The 26,278-nt window shown below is 40.7% G+C and overlaps 1 protein-coding gene across 1 annotated transcript; it reads right to left on the minus strand.

Annotated features, from left to right (window-relative positions):
* Positions 1 to 4,851: 4,851 nt before the first annotated feature.
* On the minus strand, positions 4,852 to 6,626 carry LOC111591992 (achaete-scute complex protein T5). Its single transcript, XM_023303953.2, has 2 exons — positions 6,546 to 6,626; positions 4,852 to 5,454 (listed from the first exon to the last, which is right to left on the minus strand). Exons 1-2 carry the CDS (start codon positions 6,624 to 6,626, stop codon positions 4,852 to 4,854), a joined length of 684 nt encoding a protein of 227 aa, XP_023159721.2.
* Positions 6,627 to 26,278: the final 19,652 nt, after the last annotated feature.

A 26,278-nucleotide genomic window follows, 5' to 3' on the forward strand; every position in this document is an offset into this window, starting at 1 on the left:
TCAAATAGATTCCTAATAGCCTTGAAGTTTACTTTATCTACAGCTGCAATATCTTTCTTATGTCTCACTCAGTTGAGCGTGAGCTAAATTTCACTTTAAAAGACGCATATATCTGCCCCACCTCCAGTCACAATTAAATATTTTCCTGCTTCAGTCTACAATTAAAAAAGAGAACAAATAAAATTATAAAAAAAAACTGCAGTTTCTGTGTCTTTGTTTCTTTTGCGTAATTATTTTAAATAATTTCCTTGGCCCAAATTGTGCAGAATGAAAGAAGGCGCAAGAGAAAGTGCCCCAAGCAAATTGAGACATTTGTCTCGGCCCTTGCGGTAATTAAGCCACAGCAGCAGAGAACCAAATTCTGCGATGCATTCAATTAAAGCTTGGCCAGCAGCAGAGAAAAGCAGAAGAAGAAGATGACAGAGAATTAGAATAACATATATCAGGTAAGAGAAGTGTGAGAAAAGAATGTAATTTGCATTGCTGAGTTAGGGGAGAGAAGCGGGAAGTTGAAGGCGGAGCAGAGAAGAGAGACTTATGTGTGTGAGCTGGAAGGTAAACTTAGTCTTTAACTGAGATCTGTATGTATCTCAATAACTATTGCTCTCTTTCTGTCTCTCTGGTCTCGCTTTGTCTTTGTCCACCTTCATCTCAGCCTTGCCCCCTCTCTTATAACCTCAATTTCCACTTGTCTCTAATGCTCTACCGCCCAAGCACTCTAAAGACCCTAACTGATGCTCTTCAATTGATTGTCACACTAAAGGTCGTGCTCCAGACAATTTCGTTTACTTATCGTTCGCTGGAACCTCGTCTAATCCCCTAGGAGAATCGTTAAGTAATTTTAATTGCACTCTCACTTCATTCACAATTGGAACAACGTCTGTCGCCCCCTCCATAATTTGAGCTGTTATTAATATTTCAGCTGGAAAACTAAACTAGGAACTAATCAGCTTAGCAGCGAGAATAGAGAAGAAGCATAGTCTAACTACAAAATTCACACACATATGCACACACACACACACACACATACACACACAGAGAGAGATCACGCAATGCACGCAACACGCAATTGTCCTTAACAATTCCATTTTATTTCCTTTTATTATTTCGTGTCCTTTTCGTGGGCGTTTTTTTTTTTTCATTTTTTTGTCTATTTGAAAATTGATGGAAAATTGTAACAAAAGAAGATGAAAATGTATAAAACGCGCAAAGCGCTTAATTTACGAGCACGAGCAGAGCGACAAGTGGAAATGCACTTGTTCTAGGGAAACTTGTGAAATATTTCTGCGTTTTATTTTACTCTCATTCTGCTGCTCAGATCTTGCCGCCCTTTCGTGTGTGGGGGGCGTGACGCGTCGTCATCACAGCCTGCTATCGGTGCAAATATCTGTAATTGCAATGTGGTTTAATCTAGTTGACACAAGTTCTCTCTACCTCTCTCCCCTTCCCAGTGCCTGTGTGTCTCTGTCTCTGGCTATGGGTGAAATCTTGAAAAGGCAAAAAAAATGTCAGCATATAGGGCTTGAACATAAATTACATTATTCTTTGTCAACATTTGTGAGTCAAAAACGTGTTCGCTGTTCATGTTAAACAAATAACTCACTTGTTGCTGCTGTTGCTGCTGCTGCGGCTGCCTCAACTGCTGCTGCTTCTTCCTCATCTTGATGTTGTTGTTGTTTATGCGACTGTTATTTACGAGACATCAGTCAGGCTGCTTTTGCAGGTACCCAAAGCTGTCCCCCTCCCCCCTCTCTCGCGCCACTCTCTTGGTCGCTGGCGTGTTGTAATCAGAGCATCCTTAATAAATCATAAATTTATTCGGGGTCTCTCGCAGGCGCATGTAAAGATTCGCAGCCAGGGTCTTGCATTTGTTTGCTCGCAATTCTGCATGCATACATACATATATATTATATATATCTTTATATATATATATATGTGTGTGTGTGTAAATACTTTCGTGTTCTGCTCGCTCGTTGTCAAACATTTTATGAAGTTCACACAAAGAGCGTTCGATTTTGCACCAGTTTTGTCGTATGTCGCCCAATGCGACCGCCACCAGAGACCCAAATCCCCTTGCTCTACCCCTCGCCCCACCCCTTCGTAAGCTCCTCAAAAAAGAAAAAAAAGGTATTGATGATGTTGTTGTATCTCATCTTTTGTGCTCTTGTGTAGCCTTTGCTGCATACATTATTTGTAGCCCAAGTGCAACAAGTGCTGCGTGTAGTTATGCAACTATTGGCCCGACTAGTAGATACCCTGCTTAGACTTAGAATAGCTTTTCCTTTTTACAGCTCTTAGGTAAAACTGGAAAAAGATGCTACTTTGAGAATAAGCAAGGCTTAGGGTTAGATGCCTAAATTCCGCTTGGAAACTCTTTGAATGCAGCTTGAACGAAAAATTTTATACTAAAAGTAAAATATTTGAATTCTTAATACACTTAACGTGAATTCATATACCAATTTTGTTGACTTCAGCTGCTAAAGTTTCGAGTTATTCAGTTCTTAAAGTACTTGGAAACAAGAATCTTTGAAAAAATGACACTTAAACAGCAAGCAGATCTATCTGCACAGATTCGTATTCACTACAGATAAAATCAGCTTTAGTTGGGACTTTCGTTTTGGCACAGGGTATATGGAAAGAAAAGCAAAAACAAAAACCGGAAATAACAATTCGATAAATGCGCCATGAAGATGCGGCCCCAAAAAACAGCCGAAGCAAAAGCTGAAGCTGAAGCTGAAGCTGAAGCTGTAGCCTCTGTTGCATGAGCCGCAAAAGCGTTCGTTTAGCTGCTGGCTGCGTTGCGAATTGATTGCAACGAGACCCCAACAACAACTCTCGAAATTGGCATTAAAACAATGCCCCCTGCGCGCTGCTTGACCCACAATTGACCCCACTGCAAGTGACGGAAATGCGTAAGCCAATTCATTTATCTATTAATGAGAGAGAGAGAGAGAGGAGTGCGGGAGAACGAGAGAAAGGAAGAACTGCAGCGGAAATGCGCGTGGGAGTCTTTTGTTGCTTAAGCACAAAAGTTCTTGACTAGAACATGCGCATCCGCTTAGCCCGGATCTGTGCAAATCTCTATATGCATATACATGCCTCTATATATACATATATATATATAAATATATGTATGTGTGTGTCGGCTTGTCGGCTTTGCTTTGCTGCTTATCTGCTTTAAAGCATCGCGAATTGTAAAAGCCAGCTTCCGTTCCAAGCTGCGCTCCCCAACAGCTCAGCTCCAAAGACAATTGCTTGGCTCCTTTGTCGGGGGCGATTTTATATATACACATACATTCACATACATATCGATGTATATGTTTTTATATATAACTTTGTTCATGCAAAATTGTTGCTGCATTTCGCGCATATCTCAAAATTAGTTCAATTGAAAGCATCGATCGATCGATCGATCGATCGTCTGGAATTGGCGGCAACAACTTCGCTGCTTAACCTTCGCCATTTCGCCTGTTGTGTGCATATGCAAAAATGCTTGCAGTAATTTAACTTCTCTGTTGCGCTTCGCTCTGCTCTTTTGGCCAGGCCAAATCGTTTGCATAATTTGCCCAGCACAATTTGTCGCCAGTAGAGACGCGTAACGGTTCTCGAAGGTAGTTTATTTTGCGCAATTTGATGAGGAATATAGATCGGAAATCGAATCGAGCATACGAAATTAAATATTTCTCGGCTTGGCTGAAAGGGAGCAATGAAATAACTTGAGATTTTCATTCAATTGATGGAAACTAATGTAGCATATAAGTTTCTGACTTGATATTGCTCTACAGCTATATTCATTCAAATCATAAATATAATTACTAATATCTAAATATATTTATATATTTTATATCTAAATATTTTATAGCTTCAGAAATCTCTTCCACTTCACCTTAAATTTCAATAATCCTGAAACATCCAATATTCAATTTTAATAATTTCATTTAATAGAAATGCTCATCGAGTCTATTAAAAATGCTTGTAATTGATGCCTTTGATACTATCTATATCTAGCTTAATTGTATTCTGCTCCATATATCATATATCGCTATATCCAGAATTTTTCTAAAAATTTTATATCTTCAGTCTATACTTAAAGTCTAATATAATTTGTATACAAATTTCCTTTTAAGAAACATAGAGTCTACTACTACTACTACGCTCTTTAAGCTATATATAATGAAATTGTTCTATAGAAAAAATAGTAAATAGGCTTGACATCAGACTGAATATAAAAATTATATATTTGTTTTCTGCCCTTTTATATATATGCTTAAATATATAAAAATTAAGTATTTATAAAAAGAAGTGAATGAACCAATATTAATATTTTTATTTTAAAGAATCGAAAACATATCTCTCTTTTAACTAATTATATAATTTAAATTAGTTATAAAAAAAAAACAACATATTCTAATCCTTACAAAAAAATTAAAAAAAAAAATTAAAATTTTTAAATATTATTTTTTTAATATTTAAAAAAAATCCCCACAGCTGAATAGCAAATTAAAGATTTCCTTTAAGATTTTCCTTCCCGGATATATAAACTCATTATTTTTTTTTTAATAATTGTTTACTATAATTATAATTAACAGTTTAATGTCCTCCATCAAAAAAGAATTTCTTAAAACTAATTGTCTTCCATGTTAAGCTAGTTCTTAAGTGTAGGCAGTCTTATAAACTATATAAAGAACAGGCACATTCAGCGCACTTAAAACTAATTTGTACAAAAACAAAAAAAAAGGTTCGAAAAAAATTGTGCTTAATAATAGAATAAATACTTGAGCGTTGGCTGAGGTAATACTTGATGTGGTTGAAACTTGACTAGTTGTTGTTGAAGGGAATTGTTAATAAGGCTTAGATATCGTCCTGCCAGAGCGATATGTAGTCGAGTATGTCGTCATCCTCGGCGCCCGAGCTGCACGAATTGTTGGGATAATCTTCGTAGCTGCCGGCGCTTGTCTCCTCCTGCTTGAGCTGAGCGGGCGGGCAGGCGAAATAGGATGAATCGAAGCTGGAGCTGCTGGATGATGAGCACGAGTTGGAGCTGGGCGAGATGAGCTGCAGCTGCTGTTGCAGCGCAAACAGTTGCTGCTGCTGCTGCTGCAACTGTTGCTGCTGATAGCTAAATTGTTGCTGCTGTTGAGCAAGCTGTTGCGGTTGCTGCTGCTGCTGGTGTTGCTGTTGCGGCAGCAACTGCTGCTGCTGCTGGTGCTGCTGCTGATCGTTGTCATCGATGACACGCTGCAGCCGCCTAATATACTCCACGGCCATGCGCAATGTGCTGACCTTGCTGAGCTTCTTGTTGGCGCCGGGTCCAATGCCGCGTCTGCCATTGCTCAGATCGGCAATGATGGCAACGGGTATGTGCTGGCGCAGCTGGCTAAAGCCATTGTTCACCTGCTTAACGCGATTGCGTTCTCTAGCATTGCGACGCACCACCGAGCCACCGCCCAGCAGCTGCAGTGGCAGCGGCTCGTCATCGTGTTGCTGCTGCAAATAGCTGTTCGGCTTGGCATAGGGCGCCATCCGCTGCTGCTGCTGCTGCTGCTGCTGATGATGATAGAGAGAGAGACTGTGGCTTTGATTCTCGCTGCCTAATGCCATCTTTGTTTTGGTTTGGTTTTGCTTCTTTTTTTTAGTTTGAGCTGATCTTTTGGTAGTTGGCTCTGCGAGCTCTGTCGCTGTTCTGATGCCCTTCCCTGCGCCGTGCGCGCTATTTATAGGGCAGCGCGTAGCCACAAAATTCTCACCTGCCGCAGCAGCTACACGGCAGCTACCTGTGTTCCAGACAAAAGGTGCAAACTGCGCAGCCAGCCAACCAACCAAACAGCATCCGCTCAAGGATCACAGTTACTCAAGCCTCAATTGAGACTCGCTCAAAGCCAGTTTCACTCACTCGCGCTCTTTGAGCTGGGAAGAGTCTGGAGCGTTGAGTCTTGTGACTCGACTGAGACTGGGAAGAGTTTTTTCTTGTTTCATTCGAGTTTATTTTCAGCTTCCTTTTATTTTGTCTTCTCTTGCTGTTCAGGCAGCTGCTTTTGATTATATGTCTGTGTCCATTGACTGGCTGCCGCTCTTCAGCTTTATCTATCTCTCCCTCTCCCTCCCTCTCTATCTCTCTCTCTCTCTCGCTCTCTCTGTCTGTTTCTTTGGTGCTGTCGCGTGCCGGCTGCGAACCGGTTGCTTGGCCGTTCGTGTGCCTTGCTTTTTGGAGCAGTTGCTCCCATCTGCTCCCATTTGCTTTACAGCGCTGCCTTCCGAGGGCTCTCCTAGGAGCTGAAAGCAACAATAGTTGCCTGTGTGCGTGAGCGTTTTGGCTGTCAGGGTCAGGTCGCATTAACACCCCGCCCGGTTGCATTTAACTATTAACACTTCCACTAATGCCCGTTAGTCCTTTATGGCCAACGTCCCGTTGTCACAGAAGGTCAGAGCAGCGCACTCGAAAGCATTTAGCCCTTGGCCATTGGCCATTGTTAGACAAACGCTGTCAGAGTCAACTCTGGCTGCACGCCAGGCCGCAACCGTGTCAAAGCGTTTGACATTCGCACCTCAATGGCCCAATAGTGAGCCGATACCGTACCATACCCAGCCGACCCTGCCAGGACCACGCTGACCACGCTGTGCCTCATTTAACACTTCAGCAGCCGCAGCAGCGGGAGATTGCATAGCATTGCATTGGCCGCATTCATCCGAACATCTGGTCAAAGTTGAATCTCAGTCGAGTCGCAAATTGAATTCGTATTGCATTTCGCTTTGGTCAAACTGATTTGCCCAACATTTGATTCGCATCAGCTTTGTTGATGCAATAGAAATTCGCTCTGCACAATTTTTCGTTTTCCTGGTTTGTTTTTCACCTCCTCCTTCTTTATCTTCTTCTTCTTCTTATTATTATTATATTTTGAGCCAAGTTTGCGTGCTCGCAGCGTTCATATAAATTGTGAATTATTTTTAACGTTGTTTTTTCGCGTTCCATTCGAACGTTAACCGGGCCGGTTCGCGGCGTTTCGGCACGCTTAATGCCGCCTGAACAGGCCACAATAACGGTTAAGCGGTCTTGGTCGAGCAGCAAATGCTCTGCAATTGCACAGTTTTTCTGATCACACGATGCCATTGAAATCTAGCTTTAGCTTTCAGCTCATGTGAACTAGTTCATATGGTGGTTCAATGTGCTAAAGATCACAAAAGATTCAATATTAAGCTGGATCACAAATTACTTAGTATTACATCGAATTCTGCTTAAAAATTTAAAGAAATAAGTTTTACGAACCAGTTCATAAGTGGTTCCGAATCGACATAAAAAGACTCATACAAATAGATAGAACTTCTTCAGTGCTTAATAAACTATAATATATGATTATAGATTTAAATAAATAAATTTGAGCACATCTTAAGAACTAGTTCGTATGTGGTTCCGAATCAAAATCGACCAGTTTTGATTTTTTTGCGCTGATTTTTGACTTATGAACCAGCTCACAGTTGATTTCTGCTTGCAAATTCCAGAGTTTTTGAGTGTAAATGAAAACTGAGACAAAGCTGAGAAAATAGAAAATAATAAAATTATTTAATTATTATTTTTCTAGTTTTCAGTTCCAAGAACAGATTCGAAGAGCTAAATATAGAGTTTCAGAGTTGCAGTTCTTAGAAGCTAACGAATAAAAATTTTACTGCTATAAATTAGGCTTTTAAACGATTAATGAAAGCTAACAAAGAATCTCTAAGGCTAAAGTTAGCGGAAAATAAAAGCTAAAGGGATGAAGGGGCAATGCCATAATTTGATACAATTTGACACAATTTGACAATCTGTGGCAGAAGTTTTTGGCTAAACATTTTATAGATAGTTCAATTAATAAAGTCATGGAGGCAAAGTCGCTCACTTAGCTGTGGTAGCCCGCGGTGCGCAGAGATGGCATTAACAGCAGCTCTGTGGATGCCGCCACCGTTGGCAAAGCCTCCAGTTGTTGTTGTTGTTGTTGCTGGGGCTTTAAGCCTTTTTCGGTGGCTCAGGTGAGACTGAGCTGGAGACAGGTCGAGCAACAACATATATGTATATATATGCATGCAGCATGCAGATATATTTAGCGATCGGCAGCAGGCGCTATCATTATCTGACACAAAAATTTAATATAAATTATGTTGACATGTTGGCTTATAAATATGCGACCGCAAAAGGAGCGGGCGAGCGAGGGGGCAGAGAGGCAGCCTAGTTGAATAATATTTGTGCCCGCTCTCATAATTGCTAGTAAGACACGTTGAGCAACAAAACGTATTCGAATCCGAAACGCGAATCCCGAAATCGCAATCCGAAATGCATTCACACAGGGCGGAACGGTGCCAGAATCGCGAGATGAAGTCGTCATTAATATCGACTCTGGCCTGTCAATAACTTGACATCGCATCATCATTTCGCCATCGCCAACGTCTACCTTTTTTCATCTTCTTCTGCTTTTTTTATTATTATTATTATTTCTGTGTGTTTTTTTTTTTCGAACAGCTCCTGGAACTCCTTTTCGGTCAGACGCGACGATCATTCGAATATTCGCAGTTCCACTTTGTTGTTGTTGTTGTTGTTGATGTTTTGGCTTCCTTCCAACTTTCAGACACTTGGCGTTACGATTTTTGACGCGCCCCAAGCCAAGGTCGAGCTTCCAGGTATTTGTTGTTGTCGAGGACTTTTTACCCTTAATGTTGCTGCTGCTGTTGCTGTTGCTGTTGCACTTTGCATAAGTTGAATGTTAATCAAAATTCGACTGTGTCATCTTGATGTCTTTGCTTAATTTTTATTTCTGCTTAACAATGTTGAGGGTAAAGGCGAAAGTTGTGTATTGAGAGCCAAAGTGAACTTGAGCCGCAAAGTGTTGAGAAAAACTGAAAAAACAGTCAGATTTTATGGATAGAAAAGTAGCAGCTATATAGAACTGATTCAGACATATAATCTATATGCTCTGATCTTAATTCAAACTAAAATCTTAATGCATAGAATGTTCAGAATAGATAAGATTCTATTTGGAATGTACGGGAGGTCGAGGTCGTTCGAAATACAAATTTAAGACGAGCTTCAGAATCTTGTCAGCTGACAGCTGTTACAACTTTTGCTAGTTACATTTGCTCATTGTTTGTTAAAGATAAAGTTAAAGTTGATTATTGAGAGTTACAAAGTCTTGATAGAATTTGATATACCTCTCTTAGTTTCTGGCCATTTAACATGTCAGTGATTAATCTTTCTGCTGACAGTAGGCATAGTTTCTATCTCAACTTAACAGTTAGAGGCATGCCTTGATCATTCTGATCTTTCTGTCTCTCTGTTATTTTTCCTCTAAGCACTTCACTTTCATACTCTCAAAGAGTAAAAGATTACTCTGTCTCCTCCTCAGTCAGTCTCACACCTTCTCGTGTGTCTCTTTCCTTTTCTCGTTTTTTCCTACCAATCTATCTGTCTCTCTTTGTCTTTTTGCTTCTCTCCCTCCTTCTCTGTGGCTGTCTCTGGGGCTCTCTTTATCTATATTTCTCTCTCTCTCTCTCTTTCACTCAGTCTCAGAACTCGTCGTCTACCTCCTTTCTCTTATTCATTTCTTTTTCTATCTCCTCTCTCTTTTTTACTTTCTCGTTCTGCTTATCTCTCTGTATATCTCTATGTTTGTCTCTATCGCAGTTTCCATCACTGTTTCTGTCTCTCTTCTTTGTTTCGCTTTATCTTTGTTTCTCTCTCGCTATCTCTTTCTGCTCAGCTCTCCCTCTCCCTGTTTCTTACTACTTATCCTTATCTTTTCTGCTCTCTCTCTCTATCTGCCCCTCTATCCTTCTCTCTCTGCATCTCTTTCTCTTCAGTTTTATCTCTCTTTGTATCACTTCCGCTGCATCTCGCTTGCTCTGTCTCACTTCTTATCACATTTCTTTTCTTTATTCGTCTGCCCTAACCCTACCCCTATAATTCCCTTTCTCTCTATGAGGAACTTTTATGATTCGCTCAAATTGGTTATTATATATTAAGCTTTGACGCTTAAAGGTCGATACACGTGCTTCTGGCTGCTTTCCTCGTATCTCTCCTCCCTCTGTCCCTCTTTGCCTCTTTGTCTTGCCTATCATCAATTGTTGTGACACCAACTGTCAATCGTTCATGGCCATCAAATTGCCGCCTGATGTGCACATAAAAGCTTAAAAGCCGCGTCCAGCTCAGGGCTCAGCTCGAGCTCACGTTTCAGCTCCCGTTTGAGCTGGACCATTCGACACCCACTCTGATGATGATGCCTATCAAACAGATCGCTCTCTCTCTGTGTTCCTCTCCCTCTCGCTCCCCCTCTCTCTCTCTCTTTGTTGATTCGTTTCGCTGATTTATGGGCGGCTGTCAGCGGCTGTTCGACTTCTAAGGTGCGCATTTTGACGCCGCCGTCAATTCTATTGGCCACATTCGCAGTGATATTTATGGCCAACGCAAAGCAGAGGCTGGAGCCGTTGGGAGCGCGGGGCGCAGCCACCATATTTGCAGTGAATTTTTGATTAATTGTAATGCGAGCGCTTTTGATTAATTGCGGCCGCGTTGCGGCAGCCAAAACATAACAATTTGTTTTCGCATTGCATTAAATCAATGTGCAGCAGCACTTTAAAAAGAATATGGGGAGCGAGCGGCTACCCCTGCCTCTTCCCCTCTCCCTCTCCCACTCTCTGTATCTGCTGAAACTGAGCGTGTGATTGAATTGGCCAACACCTTGTGTTGGTATCGATATATCGCCAGTATCGATACTTGGCCAACAATTTATGAATGGCCCTCAAATCCATTAAGCAATCGAGCCCGGATAGCCGCCAGGCTCTGTAATTATGCAAAAAGTTGTCAAATGCGGCTACAAACAAGCGCGCAGCTCTGGGCGTTGCCATGCTGTAACTATCAACAAAATATAATCAACAACACGGAAGACGAGAGAAGGCAGAGGCTGAGGCAGTGGCAGCGGCAGCGGCAGCGCCTGACAACTGGGCTACAAAATTAACTCGAAAAAAAATACCGAAAATTGTACCAGTTTTTTTGTTGTTGTATTTTTATTTTAATTTTTTTTTTTGCACTCGCGTGCAATTTACATGTCTCTGTACCAGCTATCCATCTCCTCTGCACCGCTCTCTCTCCGTCTGAGTGCCCGCTCCCATTCGCGCTGTGCCTTGATGCACGCTTCTTGCAAGCAAAACCAATCAACGCGTCTGTCAGTCGCTGCAGTTGCCGCTTATCGGTAGCCGCCGCCGCTGAAATCAGCTTCTGGCACTCACGACGATCACGCTGCCCCCTCCGGCGGTGCCCCACCCCCCTTCAACCTCTCGCTCTCACAGTGCGCTTCAGCCGCCTGCCCACTGTCTCTTGGCCCTCTCGGCGATCCGTGCTCGTTGCTCCTGTCACAATTACAACAGCAAGTGCAGCGGACTAATGACAACCACAACGACGGTGGCAGTCACAGTCGCACAGTGGCGCAAGCACCCTGAAAACTGTGTGAAAAGCTGAAGCTTAGGCCGTTGGAAATGCAAGAATATGCCTAGATATGCAGGCACTGCTTGAGCTGAGAGAAAAGCTGTGAAAAAAATAATGTTCGAAATAATTTGATATTTCAAACTTTTGCTTTGTTTTTCTCTCTTTTGCAATTCATTATTAATTTTATGCATTTTTTTATTTATTAAATTAAAATTTTTAGAGCTCTTTTCTTTTGGAAAATGATTTATAAAACTTCCTGAATTTAATGTTTATGAAATTAATTTTCATTTCCCTAAAATATGTGAAAAATGCGGGATTAAAGGACAGCTCATTTAAACTGCTAGTCAGAGGAGCTATGGAGCTGAACGATTAAGAGTTAATGTAGCGGATATGCACCCGCTCTTACATTCAAATAGTCTACATTATATTCCATGGGTAAGTTATCTCTGAGAGTTTTGTTCATAATTCATCAAACTGAAATACATTTCAATCAAAAGTCGTAAAACTTATATGAAACGGGATAAATGCTTATAAAGGCTGTGCTTTTTTTTAAGTTACACAAACTTAAATCATAATTAAATAAAAAATAATATTCTAAATAACAATGCAATGAAGTTTTTTAAATATCATTTTTTATGACATTTAATTACACAATCAGTACAATCATCACGATTATCTAAAGACATGTGCATTAATGTGGATATAATAGAGGTTTCAGCAAATGCTTGTGCAACAATCCCCTTTAGTTACGTACCAAAAAAAAAACTTAACAAACATGAAAATAATTTTGATAAAGCATGTCAATTTGCAAGCCTTGCTCTGCTGTAAGTCTTCATTATAAAATGTCAGGATAAATTCAATAAAAGGCGACTTTCAGCTGTTGAATGATCTGCCAAATAAAGCAGAGCAGAGCCAACTCAAAGTTGTGAAACTCTAAAAAAACTGTCAAATTTATTGTTAGCTGCTTCTTTGTGAATTGACTCGAAAGTGTTTAATGTTCTTCGCCACACGCTCTGAGCTGATAGAGCTGTAGCTAAAGCCATAGCAACTTTATTAGGAATCCATAAGCTGTCTCTTATAGATGCCAACTGCAAAGGGACTCTAGCTTTCCTTGCCTTCTGGCTGTGAAGATTGCAGACGGTGGTGCCACTGTGCGGCTGGGCTCCACAACTGACACGGGGGAAACTTGATATGGCACACACGAGTCGAGTCAAGTCAAGTCAAGTCAAGTCGAGTCGAGGCGAGTCGCGCCGAGTCTCGAGCTCTGGGAGCTGGGTCTTGGCGTGCGCGTGCAGCGCAATTAACTTTGTTGTAAGGCAAGCAGGCAACACTTTGACATTGACTTGGACTTGCCCAGTGGCTGGGCAGCTAGATGGCAAGGGGAGGCGGCAGGGCTCGAACGGTCTTTGGGGCACACGGCGACAATTTCACCTGTTGCTGACACAGTAACTTATATATTATTTGCATGACTCTGGCCACGAGTCTGGCGACGGGTCGCAAAATGCGCACCGAGCACAATTCCAGGAACTGGTTTCCACTCAGACTGCCACGTGCACAGCCAAATAGTTGGCCGTGGGTGGGGCCCCGGGTTAATTAGACCAAAAATAAGAGCAACAGACAGGCATAAGTAGATGGCATTAAAAATAGTTTCAGGTGCATGCAGACATAGTTTCCCGCTGCGAGGCGCGTTGGCAACTGGTAATTAGATGCGGCTCTCTAAATGCAATTATTTTTCATTGAAACGAGCTGTAATATTTGCAGCTTAGCACATCATTAGAACTAGAAGATGTCGACGAAAGAGAAGTGGAAGAGGGAGGAGGAAGTCGGAGGCTGGGCAAACACAACAAGGAACAGATCCGAGTTGCTGACATTGAGTCTTCGACTCAATGAGCTGATTGCGTGAGTCGTCTTAACTGATTCTCATTGATTAATTGCCATCATTAGCATATGGAAACGACGGCGTATGATTGATATGATATGATATGGCAGTAACCAAAAGCTGACTCGACCACCGACGTTGTTTCTGCGGCAATGTGGAATGCGGCTCTTAATGTTTGAGCGCCATAAAAGGGCAACATTTGTGGGGCAGCAGCAAGTGTAGCAGCGCGCTTAGACTTGAAGGAGCAGCAGCAGCAGCAGCAGGAGAACCTGTGGGGCTGGCGCGCTAATTGTTAACAAATTGTTGCCCAACTGCAAGTGAATCGAGCCACATGAAGCAGATGCTCGATGCCCGATGCCCGATGCCCGATGCCCGATGTCCGCTGCCCGACTCCCAGCTACCAAGTCAAATGGCATTGGCAATGCCAACGACACGCAAACTGTAACCAGAGCTCAGAGCCTTAAAAACTTGCAACTGTAGCTGGTGCACACGCAATCCGCGCGTAACTGAAAATCCATTACAAGACAAGACTTCGGGTCACGACACGCAGCAACTGCAGCTGGCAAAAAAAAAAAACCAAATAAAAACAAAAACAATGAATCCCTGCACAGTAGCCCACAGCACAGCTACAGAGCGGACAGCAGGAGAGACAACTGCAATCTTGGCCAATTTGCAGGCGGCTTGGCGGCCTTTATTAGATGCCCCCACTCAAACAAAGTTGCCTCAATTGCAATTCAAAGATATAAAAGCCCGCAGAGCGTAGAGGCCAAGTGTACAACATGACAGAAGCTGTAGAGGTCTTAGATTACCCGCTTACAGTCGAGTCTACAAAGACTGCTTGAACTCTCTAGAGGTCTTGGCTTAACAGGCATAAATTAGCTTAATATGTTGATTTTGTAATATATTTGTAATGTGAACACTCGTCAAGACTAGCTCAGCCAAGACATTGATTTCGAAATAGAATTAGTTGAGGCAGCATGCGAAGCTTGAGTAAGTTTTTGTCTTTAACAAAGACTCGCTCAAGCCATAATCCATGCAAGATCAAAGTAAATTTTGTTTCTTAAATTCAAGTTTTGGATTAGCCTAAAGAATTTACAGCCTAAAGACCTTTCAAAGCCACCAAAGAAATCTCTAAACTTAGCATGGCTCTCTTGGAGCAGAGTTAATAACTCTTTGAATATTGCTCTTTTGCATAGAGCAGATCTCTTCGAAGATCGTTTACATAGTTTTTATAGAGAGATTACAAATAACTATTCTTTTATGATCATAAGGCATACCTAAACATTTATTCAGCGCTTCTAACTTTGTGATTCGCATCAGATTCGCTGCACAATTATTTTAGATCAAGCTCAGAATTTGGCTTTCTTTTAGTATTCAAATTGTTTTTTCTTCTACTGACACGTTCCTCGTATGCAGGCTGTGCTCTGCTGACTGTTTTCTTCTGCAGCTTCCCTTTGCTCTCGTTTTTTATGCCATCAGCTTTTTTAGGTATTCAGCTAATTGGCCGCCTATAGGTTGGCTGTAAGTATGTTATCAATGGCTAGGCTGGTGGACCCATAATCTGCAACCATCAACATCATCATCAACAACAGCAGCAGCAGCAGCATAAATGCTGCTGGGGCCATAACTTTCCATTAAGAAGAGTTTCAATTTCAATATTAAAACGTTGCGATGCGACAGTGGCAATTGGACGATTGCTTCGATCTGGGTAAAAGTGAATAACTACCTGTTTTTTTTTGCATTTTGTTTCGCTTCGTTTGGGATGAGCAAGTGCTTCGATGCGATTCGATTCGAATCGATTTTTGCCGCGAGCCACATTGGAAATTCATTTTCACTCTGGGCGCAGCCGCAAGGGATCCTCATGATGATCTGCTGTGATCATAATTACATTCGACCGCAGGCAAAAGTGTGCTCCAGTTTAATTGAAAGCGGTTTTCAAGTAACGGCCTTGATGCCAACAACAGCTACAACAACAACAAGTACTACGACTGTGCATGCTTCGAGGTGTGAGCTCTATATCAGAGCCTGCACTTGTTTTAAATGTACGAATCGTTGCTATACCCTCCACCTAGCTGCGCTGTGCAAGGAGTGTCGTTATAGGAACTTAAAGAAATATATGTGCATATATGTTTACCAGAGAGAGTTTACTTGATCAAATCAAAATCGATAAATATCGATAAGCCATATTGAGACTGAAATTCTGACAATTATTGAAACTAGAGAAGAAAAGCTAACAAAAATTATCAATATCGTTCTCAGTTCTCTCTAAAGCAGCGCAAAGGTAGCTAGATTGCAGGGTATCTATGAGCCGTGCACTGGAAAGTAGATTAATTTGACTTGTTTTCAATATACGAGCTGATGTTGCTGCTTCGGCTGCAGTTGCTTTATTGATTATATTGACGAAATGGAAATTTGTCAATTCTCACCTGGCAGGAGTGGAGCAACAATTACCTGGCTGCCAGTATGGCAACTGGCCATCTCACGAACGTGGGCACATTTTTGTGGTGGATGATGAGCTTTTTCTTTGCGGCTAACTTTCAGTTTTGATCAACTGCCACAGCCCACAGTCAAGGTCGCGGCTGGACGGAAAGGAACGGCTCTTAACACGGGGTAAAAAGTCTTTAAGATAAGCCAGCGACAGAGCTACAACGATTTAAACAACTCAATCAAATGAATGTGTGTGTGTCTGCCTCTTTCTCTCTCGCTCTCTTTCGACTCATGTGTTATCTACATGGCTATCCGGGTTAGAGCCCAGTCGCACGGCGACATACACGAATAACCTTTTAATTAAACCATGCAACTGTTACTGGCGACAACGATAACAAAATCGTTTGACGCTCCACACTCATCGCTCTTCACGCGTGTTTCGTCATATCGCAGCAACCCGAACTGAAACTCCAGCGCTAACCCGAACCCGTACACGATAATCGTACGTACCCAATGGCAACCCAAATGCAATCCGCATCCGTATCCGAGTCGGCCAACTGGCCACGCCTTATCGCTCGCACGCAGCGTCTTCAGTTTTCTTCTTCTTTTTTTTTGTGTTTATCAATGAAACTCGCTAAGGCAAAACCCGACTTCGATACACTCATGAATGGGACTGCGGTCATTTGACATTTGCCAATGCAGCAACGATTAGATTGGCTGCATTTGGTATACCCAGCGCCGTGGGCATTAGAAACGGGTAGTCTCGATTGAGCTAGCTGTTGTCGTTGTCTAGTTTTTATGGGAGACTTGTTGTTGACATAACTAAGTCTAAAGCCAGCAAATACACTAGGCTCGAACATGTGAACCGGTTCGCATATGGTTCAAGCCATGCATACTTATTTGATTAGAAACTAATAACACAGAATAGCTGAACTTTTGAGTCTTAATTTATAAATATGAATGTGAATTATTAAGAAGCAAAATTTCAAAAATGGTTCAGAAATGGTTCAGCAATTTAGCTAAAAAAATCTTTAAGCAGCAACGTTGAATTTTGGTATAGCAACTACTAAATGAGTTCCAATTGAAGAGAATTTACGGTGGAACTGGTTGAAGATACACAAAAAGTGGTTCATAAAAGGTTCACAACTGGTTCAGCCGTAATTCTAGCATAAAACCATTTTATTTTGTGGCAGATGTATATAAGTATGTATTGAATTAAAAACTGAACTGGTTCAAGATATGCAAAAAGTGGTTCGCAAAAGGTTCACAAGTGGTTCATTAAAAGTACTACAATAAAACCATTTAAATTCATTACAAATGTATTTATAATAAAGTAAAGTTATTCATTTAGTATAGCTTCAAGTTACAAATGTGGTTCAAGAATGGTTCGGATAGTGTGTCAAGCTATAAGAAGACTATAAAATATATGCTTATGAACTGCTGGGAATGTCAGGAACTGGCAACCACTTGCGTGGTATATGGTAGTCTATGCGCTATCGCCCTTGAAGCTGTAGAGCTGGCAGAGTTGTCTTCATCTTTGTGGCAGGACAAGTACATTAGTTGCACAGCTGCGTTGTCAGCTCTACCTGGCCGCAAAGATAGCGCAAGATACAATTGTATCTCGTTTGCTCTTTGTGTGGCTACGCACGCTACACACTTGTTCTTGCTCCCTCTCTGACTCTCTCTTACTCTCTCTCTCTCTCTCTCTCTCTCTCTGTCTCTGTCTGTATGATTGTCTTGACTGTTAACAATTTTTATGCGCGCCCACCAACAATGCTGCCGCGGGGCAAAAGTGGGCTGTGCGATGCGAACGATTTCGTGTTGTCCTTTTGAAGTTGGCTTTCATTAAAAAGACATAAAATGTCAATCAAGATAATTTCGCAGCTTCCTCTCGAGCAAAACAAAATGTACCAAAAATATTTAAAACATTTGCTTGTTTCCATTTTTTCCTCTGGGTTTTCGGGTTTTTTTCCCCGCTTCTTTGTTTGTCGCGTGAATTGAGCGATTAAGCTGCACTTTCTTTTTGTGCTCAAGCGTCTGGGATAATGCGAATTGTTCGCCGGGAGTACTTCAGTGAGTACTTTGTACGCATACACTCGTTGCCAACTGATCGCTCCAACTCGACTGGCCGGCTGCCTGCTGCTTGCTGCTTGCTGGCGGCATTTCACGCCTTCACTTTTGTACAATCAATTACGACTTTGTTAAATGCGCATAAAATTTGTTGCATTGTTCGATAAAATTAGCGTCGCTTTTAATTGAAAACGCGCTAACCAAAAAAAAAAAAATGGCGAAAAAAGTTCGAAACGAAGCAAAAGACTTAAGAAACGAATGACTTAAGCAACGAACTCGAGCTTGTGCTCACCGTTTTTTATCGTCTGCGCCTTGTTAACAGCCGACAGCTGCACAGCAGGTCAGCAATTGCGTATAGACTTCAAGCGATGCCACGCCCACACGCCCCAAATACCACCGCCCGCTGCTTGTTGGCGCCTTCAATTAAGTAGCTCTATTTGCCGGCAGCCTTAACTCACGCTCCCTCTCTCAATCTCTGTCTGCCTGTCTCTTGAACTAGCTGTTGTTTGGCTCATCAGCTAAATGCGTCTGCTGCCCCAAAACGGAAGCCATAAATGGCAGCTTGATATTAACGCCGTCTAGCATAAAATTAGCAAAGTGTTCGCTTTTTTCCCTTTGCCTTCCTGTAGCATTCCTGTTGAAAAAAAGGGAAAAACAAGAAGACCTTAGATTCATAATACACTATCCAATAGAGTATGATACAATTGTCATTTTGTATGCCACTAGAAATAAATAAATCGAACGAAATATCAATGAAATATCGATCAAAGGCCCAGTTCTTTTACAAATATTACATCTATCTTAGATCAAAGATGTTGATAAAAAGCTTAAATAGAATAGGCTGTCCAAGCAAGAGAGCTACTATTTTCAACTGCTGTTTGAGTTATCGATAACATGCAGCTACTGAAATAATCATTAAGTTTTGCCATTGGATCTATAACTAAAATTCTTAAATATGAAAATAATAAAAATTATGCAAGATTAATTTGATAATTATTCCAGCTTCAGTGCTTCAGCTTCAAGCTTAAGTCTAAATAAAATCATTTTGGTTGCTAAGCCAACATAAAGACGTCAGATGCAGTTGCAGAAAATATAGCAAATATTCAAGAAAAATCTGAAAAGTTCATATTTAGCGAATGCATTGTGGAATGTATATCCGATATCCGCTATCCGATAAGTATCATATTAGAGTGTATGCAATGTTTGCTTAAGCAACATTTGTTGTGTTCGTATTTTTATTTATTTTTGATTAAGGAAAAAGCTGAAAAGGCTAAAAACCTTTAGCGATTTATTGCATTTGAATATGCGACGAGGCAGCAGAACTAATGATAGTGCTGGCCACAGTTATCGCAAGACTATCTCAATATTTGTTTAAGCTGCCAGCGCCGCGATGAAATTTCTATAATTTGCATGTGCTGCTCAGGCTGCTGCTTCTTCCTTTTGTTCTTGTTCTTCTTCTTTTGTTTTTTGGGTTTGTTTTTGATTTTGGGTTCTGTTGTAGCTCTCGCTGCTGCTTGCTCCTATGTAAATCATCATTCGGGCAACCGCAAATTAGCCACACGTATGCGTATTGGGCTAAGCTGGGCGACTGAGACGGACGACGGTGTACGTCGTTTCTCGTTAACGGACAACGAGTGGCAACTGTGGCGGCTTCCTCTTAATGCTTTTCAATAAATTTTCAGACAGTCGCGCGCTCGGATACCGCTTGGCGAACTGGTCTCCACACAAGAAGCGGCTGGCAGACAGACGCGCTAATAGAGCAAGTGTTGTTTTGCTCACTTCTGGCGTTAAGTGTTTCGCACAGCAGCCAGGAGCCAACGGCTGCGGAGCGGCCGGCGAAGAAGATGGCGATGGAGCTACGTGTATTCGTTCGTAATCAAAAAGTAAATAAATGCCGGCCGTCAACGATTGCGGCGTCCTGGCTGTTGCTTTCGCCTCGTTTGTTTGTTTTTTTGTTTTTTTTTTTTCGCGAAAGTCACAAGCGGTCTGCTTGCCACGCCCACAAGCGGGCAACCGCAGCACGCCCGCCCGGGCCCTGGCCCAGGCCCAGGCCCAGGCTGCATATATAAATCATGCGCATAAACTGTAAGGGGCGAATGGCTGCAGCCCATCTCATATTCCCAGCCTCGATCTCACTTTGTAATTATGTGTGAATTTTGGCACAGCCATCATTTTTGAATACCCCCAACCCTGCCCAGCCGCCGCTCCATCCAGTTGCCATCCAGCCTCTACAGGCAAGCGCCGTGTGCATGCAAATGAACGAACCCAACGAACGCGAAACACGTTTTCAAAGTTTTTTTCTTCTCTACTTTGCTGTGTGAAGCAAAGAAAACTGCTTCCATTTAAATATATACATTCATAGTCGAGTTAACCATATATATAGATATATATTAATATATATTCGTATCGAAATTTAAATATATTTCTATAAAACAACTAATTGAACTTTGATCAAATTTGCGTTGCATGCATTTGAAATTTTTGTATGTCGCCTGAAAGTATGCAATGAATTTTTGTGCACGAGTTGCAAACGCCCTCTAGCTGTCATATATCGTACTACTTAACAAATACCCTCAAAATTATGCTTTGGCTTAATGAAAACGGACTTGCTTCACTCTTTGTATAAATATTCTACAGTTTAGCAAAAATCAAGTGCAATTTGTTGAGTTTTTCTCCCTAGACATTGCCAAATATTATATTTAAATAATATTAAAATTAAATATGTAGACTTATATTTTTTAATATGCATGTATAAATATTGATTTGGATTGTTATGCATATTTGTAATTTGATTGCATGTTTTATTTATTTATTTCTTTTTTTTAAGTCAAAGCTCAATTTAAACGTAAAACTTTATGAAATATGTGTCTTTCACCGTAAAGCAGGCTGTACATATGAGTTGCTATGCGTTACTGCAAGATCCAAGCATATTTTTGAGCGCGTAAATTAGAGCCCAGAGCTTGACTGTGCCCCACCGAGCAAAGAAGCATATGAATGCCTAAAAATTCAATTCGAACCAAAAATTATTCAAAAATTAGGTTGCCAGCCCATGTGTGCTAAAAAGGGAGCTTGCACTCCCTGCAGCACTTATTTGTGTTTCGTGTCTTGATGCCTTGTCTGGCGCTGCAAAGCAGGCTTTACATATTGACAGCTATTTAAAACGGCAAATTTAAAACATATTTTTGGATGCTACCAGAATAAATGATGCTTACTTAAGTTGGAGCAAAGGGCACAAATGTTTTGGCGATGACTATTGAGCTGAGTCCGCGTCGGACTTTTGTTATAAGTTCAAAGAATTTTGCTTGTAAATAATCGATAACATTTTTAATCGAATAGCTTTACATATATATATATACACAGCTTACATACATGTATGTGTGCATATTTACAAGGATCGATTAAAGCTCAGGCCGTTGGGTTCAGGCTCATCTGACTATATCTTTCTCATTTCTTTTGTTGACAGAGACTTATGCCCTGCAATCAGATAAGTAGCTTCAGGATCCCCTACCTCAATTAGCTCAAATTTCAGTAGAGCAAATCTTTTAGGTTCAGTAAACAATTCTGAGAACTCTTTAGATGAGGTGGAAACTCACTGGGGAAATCTTAAAACAAGCTCACTCTGCTGAAATCCAACTGAAATTAAAGGAATTAAAGTAAGAATAAAGGAAATTATCTTGACTGACAATTTCAATTAACTTAATGCTTCTGGCAACACATTTAATAATTTTTAATAACTTTGAGCATTGCAGAAAAGTTTACGTTATATTTGTATTTTAATATATAAACATATATATATTTATTTTTATATATTTCAATATACATATATATATCAGAAAATTTTAATGCCTCAAAAAACTGTGAAAAAATGCGGCTTCTTTGACATGAATTATAGGTGAAAAGTAGAATCAAAGTAGACTCTATGCAAAGGCTGCTGGCCTGCACAGTTGTAGCTGCGACTTGCAAGCTTTAATCGCCTTTCGTTTACAGCTTCTGTTGAGCCAGAATCATTTGGGCTTTCGCTGACTGCCGCCAAATGAATTTAAATTGAAAACAATTTCAATAAAATTGATGTAGCTACGCTTGAACTACCTGAGGTTGCGGCGGCTCAAAGGAGTCGCACCTCTGGCTGTTCCAACTCTCTCCCTCTCGCTCTCTCTCTCTCTTTCTCGTGTTGAGTCTGTTTCGCGTTATCAGTGTGGCAACAATTGCATTTGCATTTGGCAGTTGCCGCCGCCCGTTGTTATCATTTAATGAACGCCCAGCTACGATAGCAGCTTCAACTTGCGGCTTAATCTTGCGCTGTGCGTCGTTTTCCATTTGATGCAGCTGCCCCGCTGACAGAGCCGCCGAGCCACACGTTTGTCTTTATCTTAAGTAAATGCCAGCCTTTGGGGCTCGCAGTCAGCTCTACTCTTGCACTGCACTGCACTGCAATGTTAATATAGCGATAATCATGGCTCCATCTACTAATTAATTGACTCTTTGTGTTCGTTCCTTGTGGCTCCCTTGCCTGCCTCGATGCTTGCTGCTGCTGCTGCTGCTGCTGCTGCTCCCCTACGATCCTGTGCGGCGCTTTCGTTTCATTAAAAGCCAGTTTCAATTTTCTGCATTTTACTGCCTGATGCACTTTGGCATCTCGAGGTAAGGCGAGGCAGTCAGTCGTTCATTTCATACTGCTCTCGTTGTTGTTGCTGTTGCTGTTGTTGTTGACGTCGCTGTCTGGTTTGCTTTTTGTGGTTTTGGTGCCTACACATATTTGCACTTTGGCTGGCCGTTGCCGCTAAGGCCCATAAGGCATCTGGCATCAGGCAGCAGGCAGCGCCAGCCCAACATGCCCATCCTCCATCAGGCTCCACTTGCCGCGTCCCACAGCATAGTCCACATTGACAGTCGCGTCCTTCTTTTAATGCGTTCAATTCATGTGTGTAGATAATTTTGACATTTAGTTTCTTATCTGAAGTTTATTTCTTTTGAAAATGCAAATCTTTTAGCCAGCCCATTCGTTGCTGGGCGTCGCCGACGTCGACGTCGCTGCGCTGTGAATTTGTGCGGGGGGTCGCTAAATTAGCACCTACACACCAGCAACACACACGGACAACAACCGGCAACAACAATAGCAGCTCTGTTGCCACGGCAACTTTATTAGCACCACAGAATCTCTTTGATCTTTTGCCGTCGCTGCCGTCAATGATGATTAATACCCTACACATTGGGCATAACAACCAGCATGATAATTACAAAAAAATATATCTAATTGTATATCTAAAATATAATATAAAAAATATATCTAATTATATTGACTTGCTTATTCCATACTCAACTTGTCTTCAGGCTTAGGTCTGCTATCAAGCCAAAACTAAATATTACTTAATATTCATAATAAAAATATATATTTAATATCTAATATATACTTTTTTTCAAATATTTTATTGCTGAGTTTGACATTTTTTGAAAATCCATAGCATTTATTTTTTAATTTCAACAAATATTTTTACATTTTCATACATTGAGCCCAAGACAAATTTGCACACTGAATATATTGGCTTCATGAAATTTTATGTAAGTGCCAACTAAGGCCTTATAATGTATATGTAATTATCTTTAGCAGTCGATTTGGCCCGGTTCGCTCGACTATACGGCTATCTGCAAGTCATCGATGGCTTTTTTGTTGCTCTCAAATCGATTAAAATAGATTTGGAACTCCACCTACTAAGTATTCAATATTCTAAAAGCCAGAACAAAACAGATCAAATCTGCCTAACAGATTCAGCTAAAATATTACTCCACAGTGTGCAAATTGCAATGCATTAGCATATAGTACTCAAAGTTAGGACTAAATATAAATAAGTTTTTATATAGAATTCGATAAATTTGTATTCTGTGTTCGATTCCTAGTCACATTATGTATAAATTTCTTTAGCAAAACATTTATTTATTTTAAATTTAGTTTTCTTGCAGAGCATTTGGCCTTCGCTTTGCGCCATTGCTTTCAGTCCTAATCGTTTTTATTTTTGCTTTTTTCTTTGCCCAGGATATGGCAAATTATATTTCGGCGCCCAAGATTTAAAGCCCAATGCACGACTGTTGAGGAATGTTCTCAATTTTATTTCCTTTTTTATTTTATTTTTATTACTTGATTTCTATATATTTTTTCAAGTTGAGTTTTTCAAATCAAATTTGATTTAATGAATTTAATTGCATTTAACTTTTTGAACTTTTTACTTCTTTTATTTCTAGTTTATTTCATTAAATTAGCAGTCAATTTATTTTAATTATTTTTTTAATTTTATTTTATCATTATTTATTTTTATTTTTAATTATTTTCGTTTAATATATTTGATTTATAATATTTTATTTATTTTTATTTTTAATTGTTTTCATTTAATGTAAGTAATTTATAATATTTTATTTATTTTTATTAATATATTTAAATTATAAATTTTTATTTATTTTTTTCTTTATTTTTTTTTTTTAATTATTTTTTATTTATTTTCATATATATTTGATATTTTTAAATATTTTAACTTATCTCTTTTTATTATATAATTTGTATATATTTTTACATTCATTTTAGTTTATTTCATTAAATTTTAATTTATTGAATTTTGTTTATATATACACTTTTTATTATTTTTAATATATTTTTTTGAGCTTGGATTTTTTAGCTATATTTTGCTGGTCGGGTGCTCGCTTCTTTAGCAATGTTTTATATTGTTTGCGACTCCACTTTGAGTTGAGTGGCCTTTGTGGCTGTTGTCCCGAGATATCCTGGCAAGCGCCAGGCTCCGTTACCTGCGGCCTGCTTACCTGACTGACTGCCTGCTCGACTGTCTGTCCGTCTGTCTTGCTGTCTGGCATATCAATTTCAATTGGTTCTATTATACGATCGGGCCAATTGTGTAGTTAATCGCTTGCCAAATTTGTAGTTGAGCGTCTTCAAGCGGAAATTGAGATCCGAGCGAGCTGAAGCGTATGCAAAGTGAAGATTCGCGCATCTATTGTTATCAGCTAAACCCTGTTCCGGCTACACTTAAAGATCTGGTCGTATGCGGAGCATTTAATATTTCTAATACTCGTAGAATCGTAAATTGATATATACACACACATATATATATAGATGTAGGTGTATATGTATATGTATAGGACATATCTAGCCTCCGTCAACAGAGTTGAGCCAGAGCTATTTGTCAGTCACAGTGGGCATTGTCTATGATAGCAAAAATATGCGGCAAGCGTTTGTGTAACTCAAGCAGCAGGCAGCAACTTGCGGCTCACATGCACAGCTACAAACAGTGCGTGTCAGAAGTCTACGTAAAGTGGATTCAGTCAAGGTGAATGCATGACAACAGCGAAACTCTTGCTGAGTGCCTTAAGAATTTTGCATCCGAATCTCTCATCTTCTCTGCTTTTTAATAATTTTTTATTGTTGTTAGTTTCGAGGTGAAAAATTTGTCTGTATTTTGCTGTGATGGGATCTTAGATCTAGTGCTTCAATAATTTTTTGAGCGACTGTATGTGCATGTGAGATTGTCATACAGCCAGAGCCATTGGAACATACAACACATTTGTTAAGTACGTGTGGCAGCAACAACAACAACAGCAGCAACACCAGCAACAACAGCAACAACAGCAGCAACAATAACAGAGACACTTTCCATTCCGCTTTATGCTCTATTCTAATCCCACTCCCTAGGCCCATTCCCAGTGCCCGGCGTAACTTTAGATGGCCCAGTGTCCATGCCTCTCAGCGGCGAGGCATGTTGTTGTCGGCGTTGTTAATATTGTTGTCGTTGTCTGACAACTTGGCTTGAGTTGCGGTAATTCACACGCTCGCCTCGACGTTCGCTCCTGTGTGTAGCTGCGGGCCACTGTTTGGAATGATTCTTGCATTGTAATTATCGCATTAATTCTATGGCTTCAGCAAAAAGTTGCTGCTGTTAAAATGGGGGTTACAAAGCCCCCACACACATACACCCCGTCGGCACATATTAAATTGCAAACGGGCGCCAGTTGGAGAGATAGCGGAGCCAGTCGACCCATCCATCCAACTGTCCGAATGTGGGGTCCGGGCTGGGGCTCGGCTTGGCTTTGGGTTCAGCTAGCCGGAATCGATGCCAAATGATTTGATCGATGAGGCAACTGAGATCGCCGATCGACCATCGCCGATCGCCGATCGCCGCTCGCCGGTCATAGAGCGAGGATTGGAGAGTGGGAGCCAAAAGCCAAACATCGTGACTTGCAGCGTTGTCGTCGGTAAAACATCAAGCATACTAAAATAAAGTACTCAAAGCGTATTTAAAAGCACTAAACACAAGTACCACAGATTAATAAGCGCTTTTGAACTCAGCCGACCAGAAAACTAGTTAATGGCACAACAACAACAACAACAACAGCAACTCTGCAAAAAAAAAAGAAAAGAAAATATGAACCAAAAAGTTGAAAACGGCGCCGGCGACTAC

The sequence above is a fragment of the Drosophila hydei genome, unplaced genomic scaffold, assembly GCF_003285905.1.
Source record: "Drosophila hydei strain 15085-1641.00,03,60 unplaced genomic scaffold, DhydRS2 tig00000349-arrow-arrow-pilon, whole genome shotgun sequence".
In the NCBI taxonomy this organism is placed as follows: Eukaryota; Metazoa; Arthropoda; class Insecta; order Diptera; family Drosophilidae; genus Drosophila; species Drosophila hydei.

Coding starts and splice junctions, on each gene's coding strand:
- LOC111591992 (XM_023303953.2), bottom strand. CDS start 6,626: ATGAGGCACAGCGTGGTCAGCGTGGTCCTGGCAGGGTCGGCTGGGTAT. Junction 5,455..6,545: donor CTCACTATTGGGCCATTGAG/GTGCGAATGTCA, acceptor CTGCCACTGCAG/CTGCTGGGCGGTGGCTCGGT.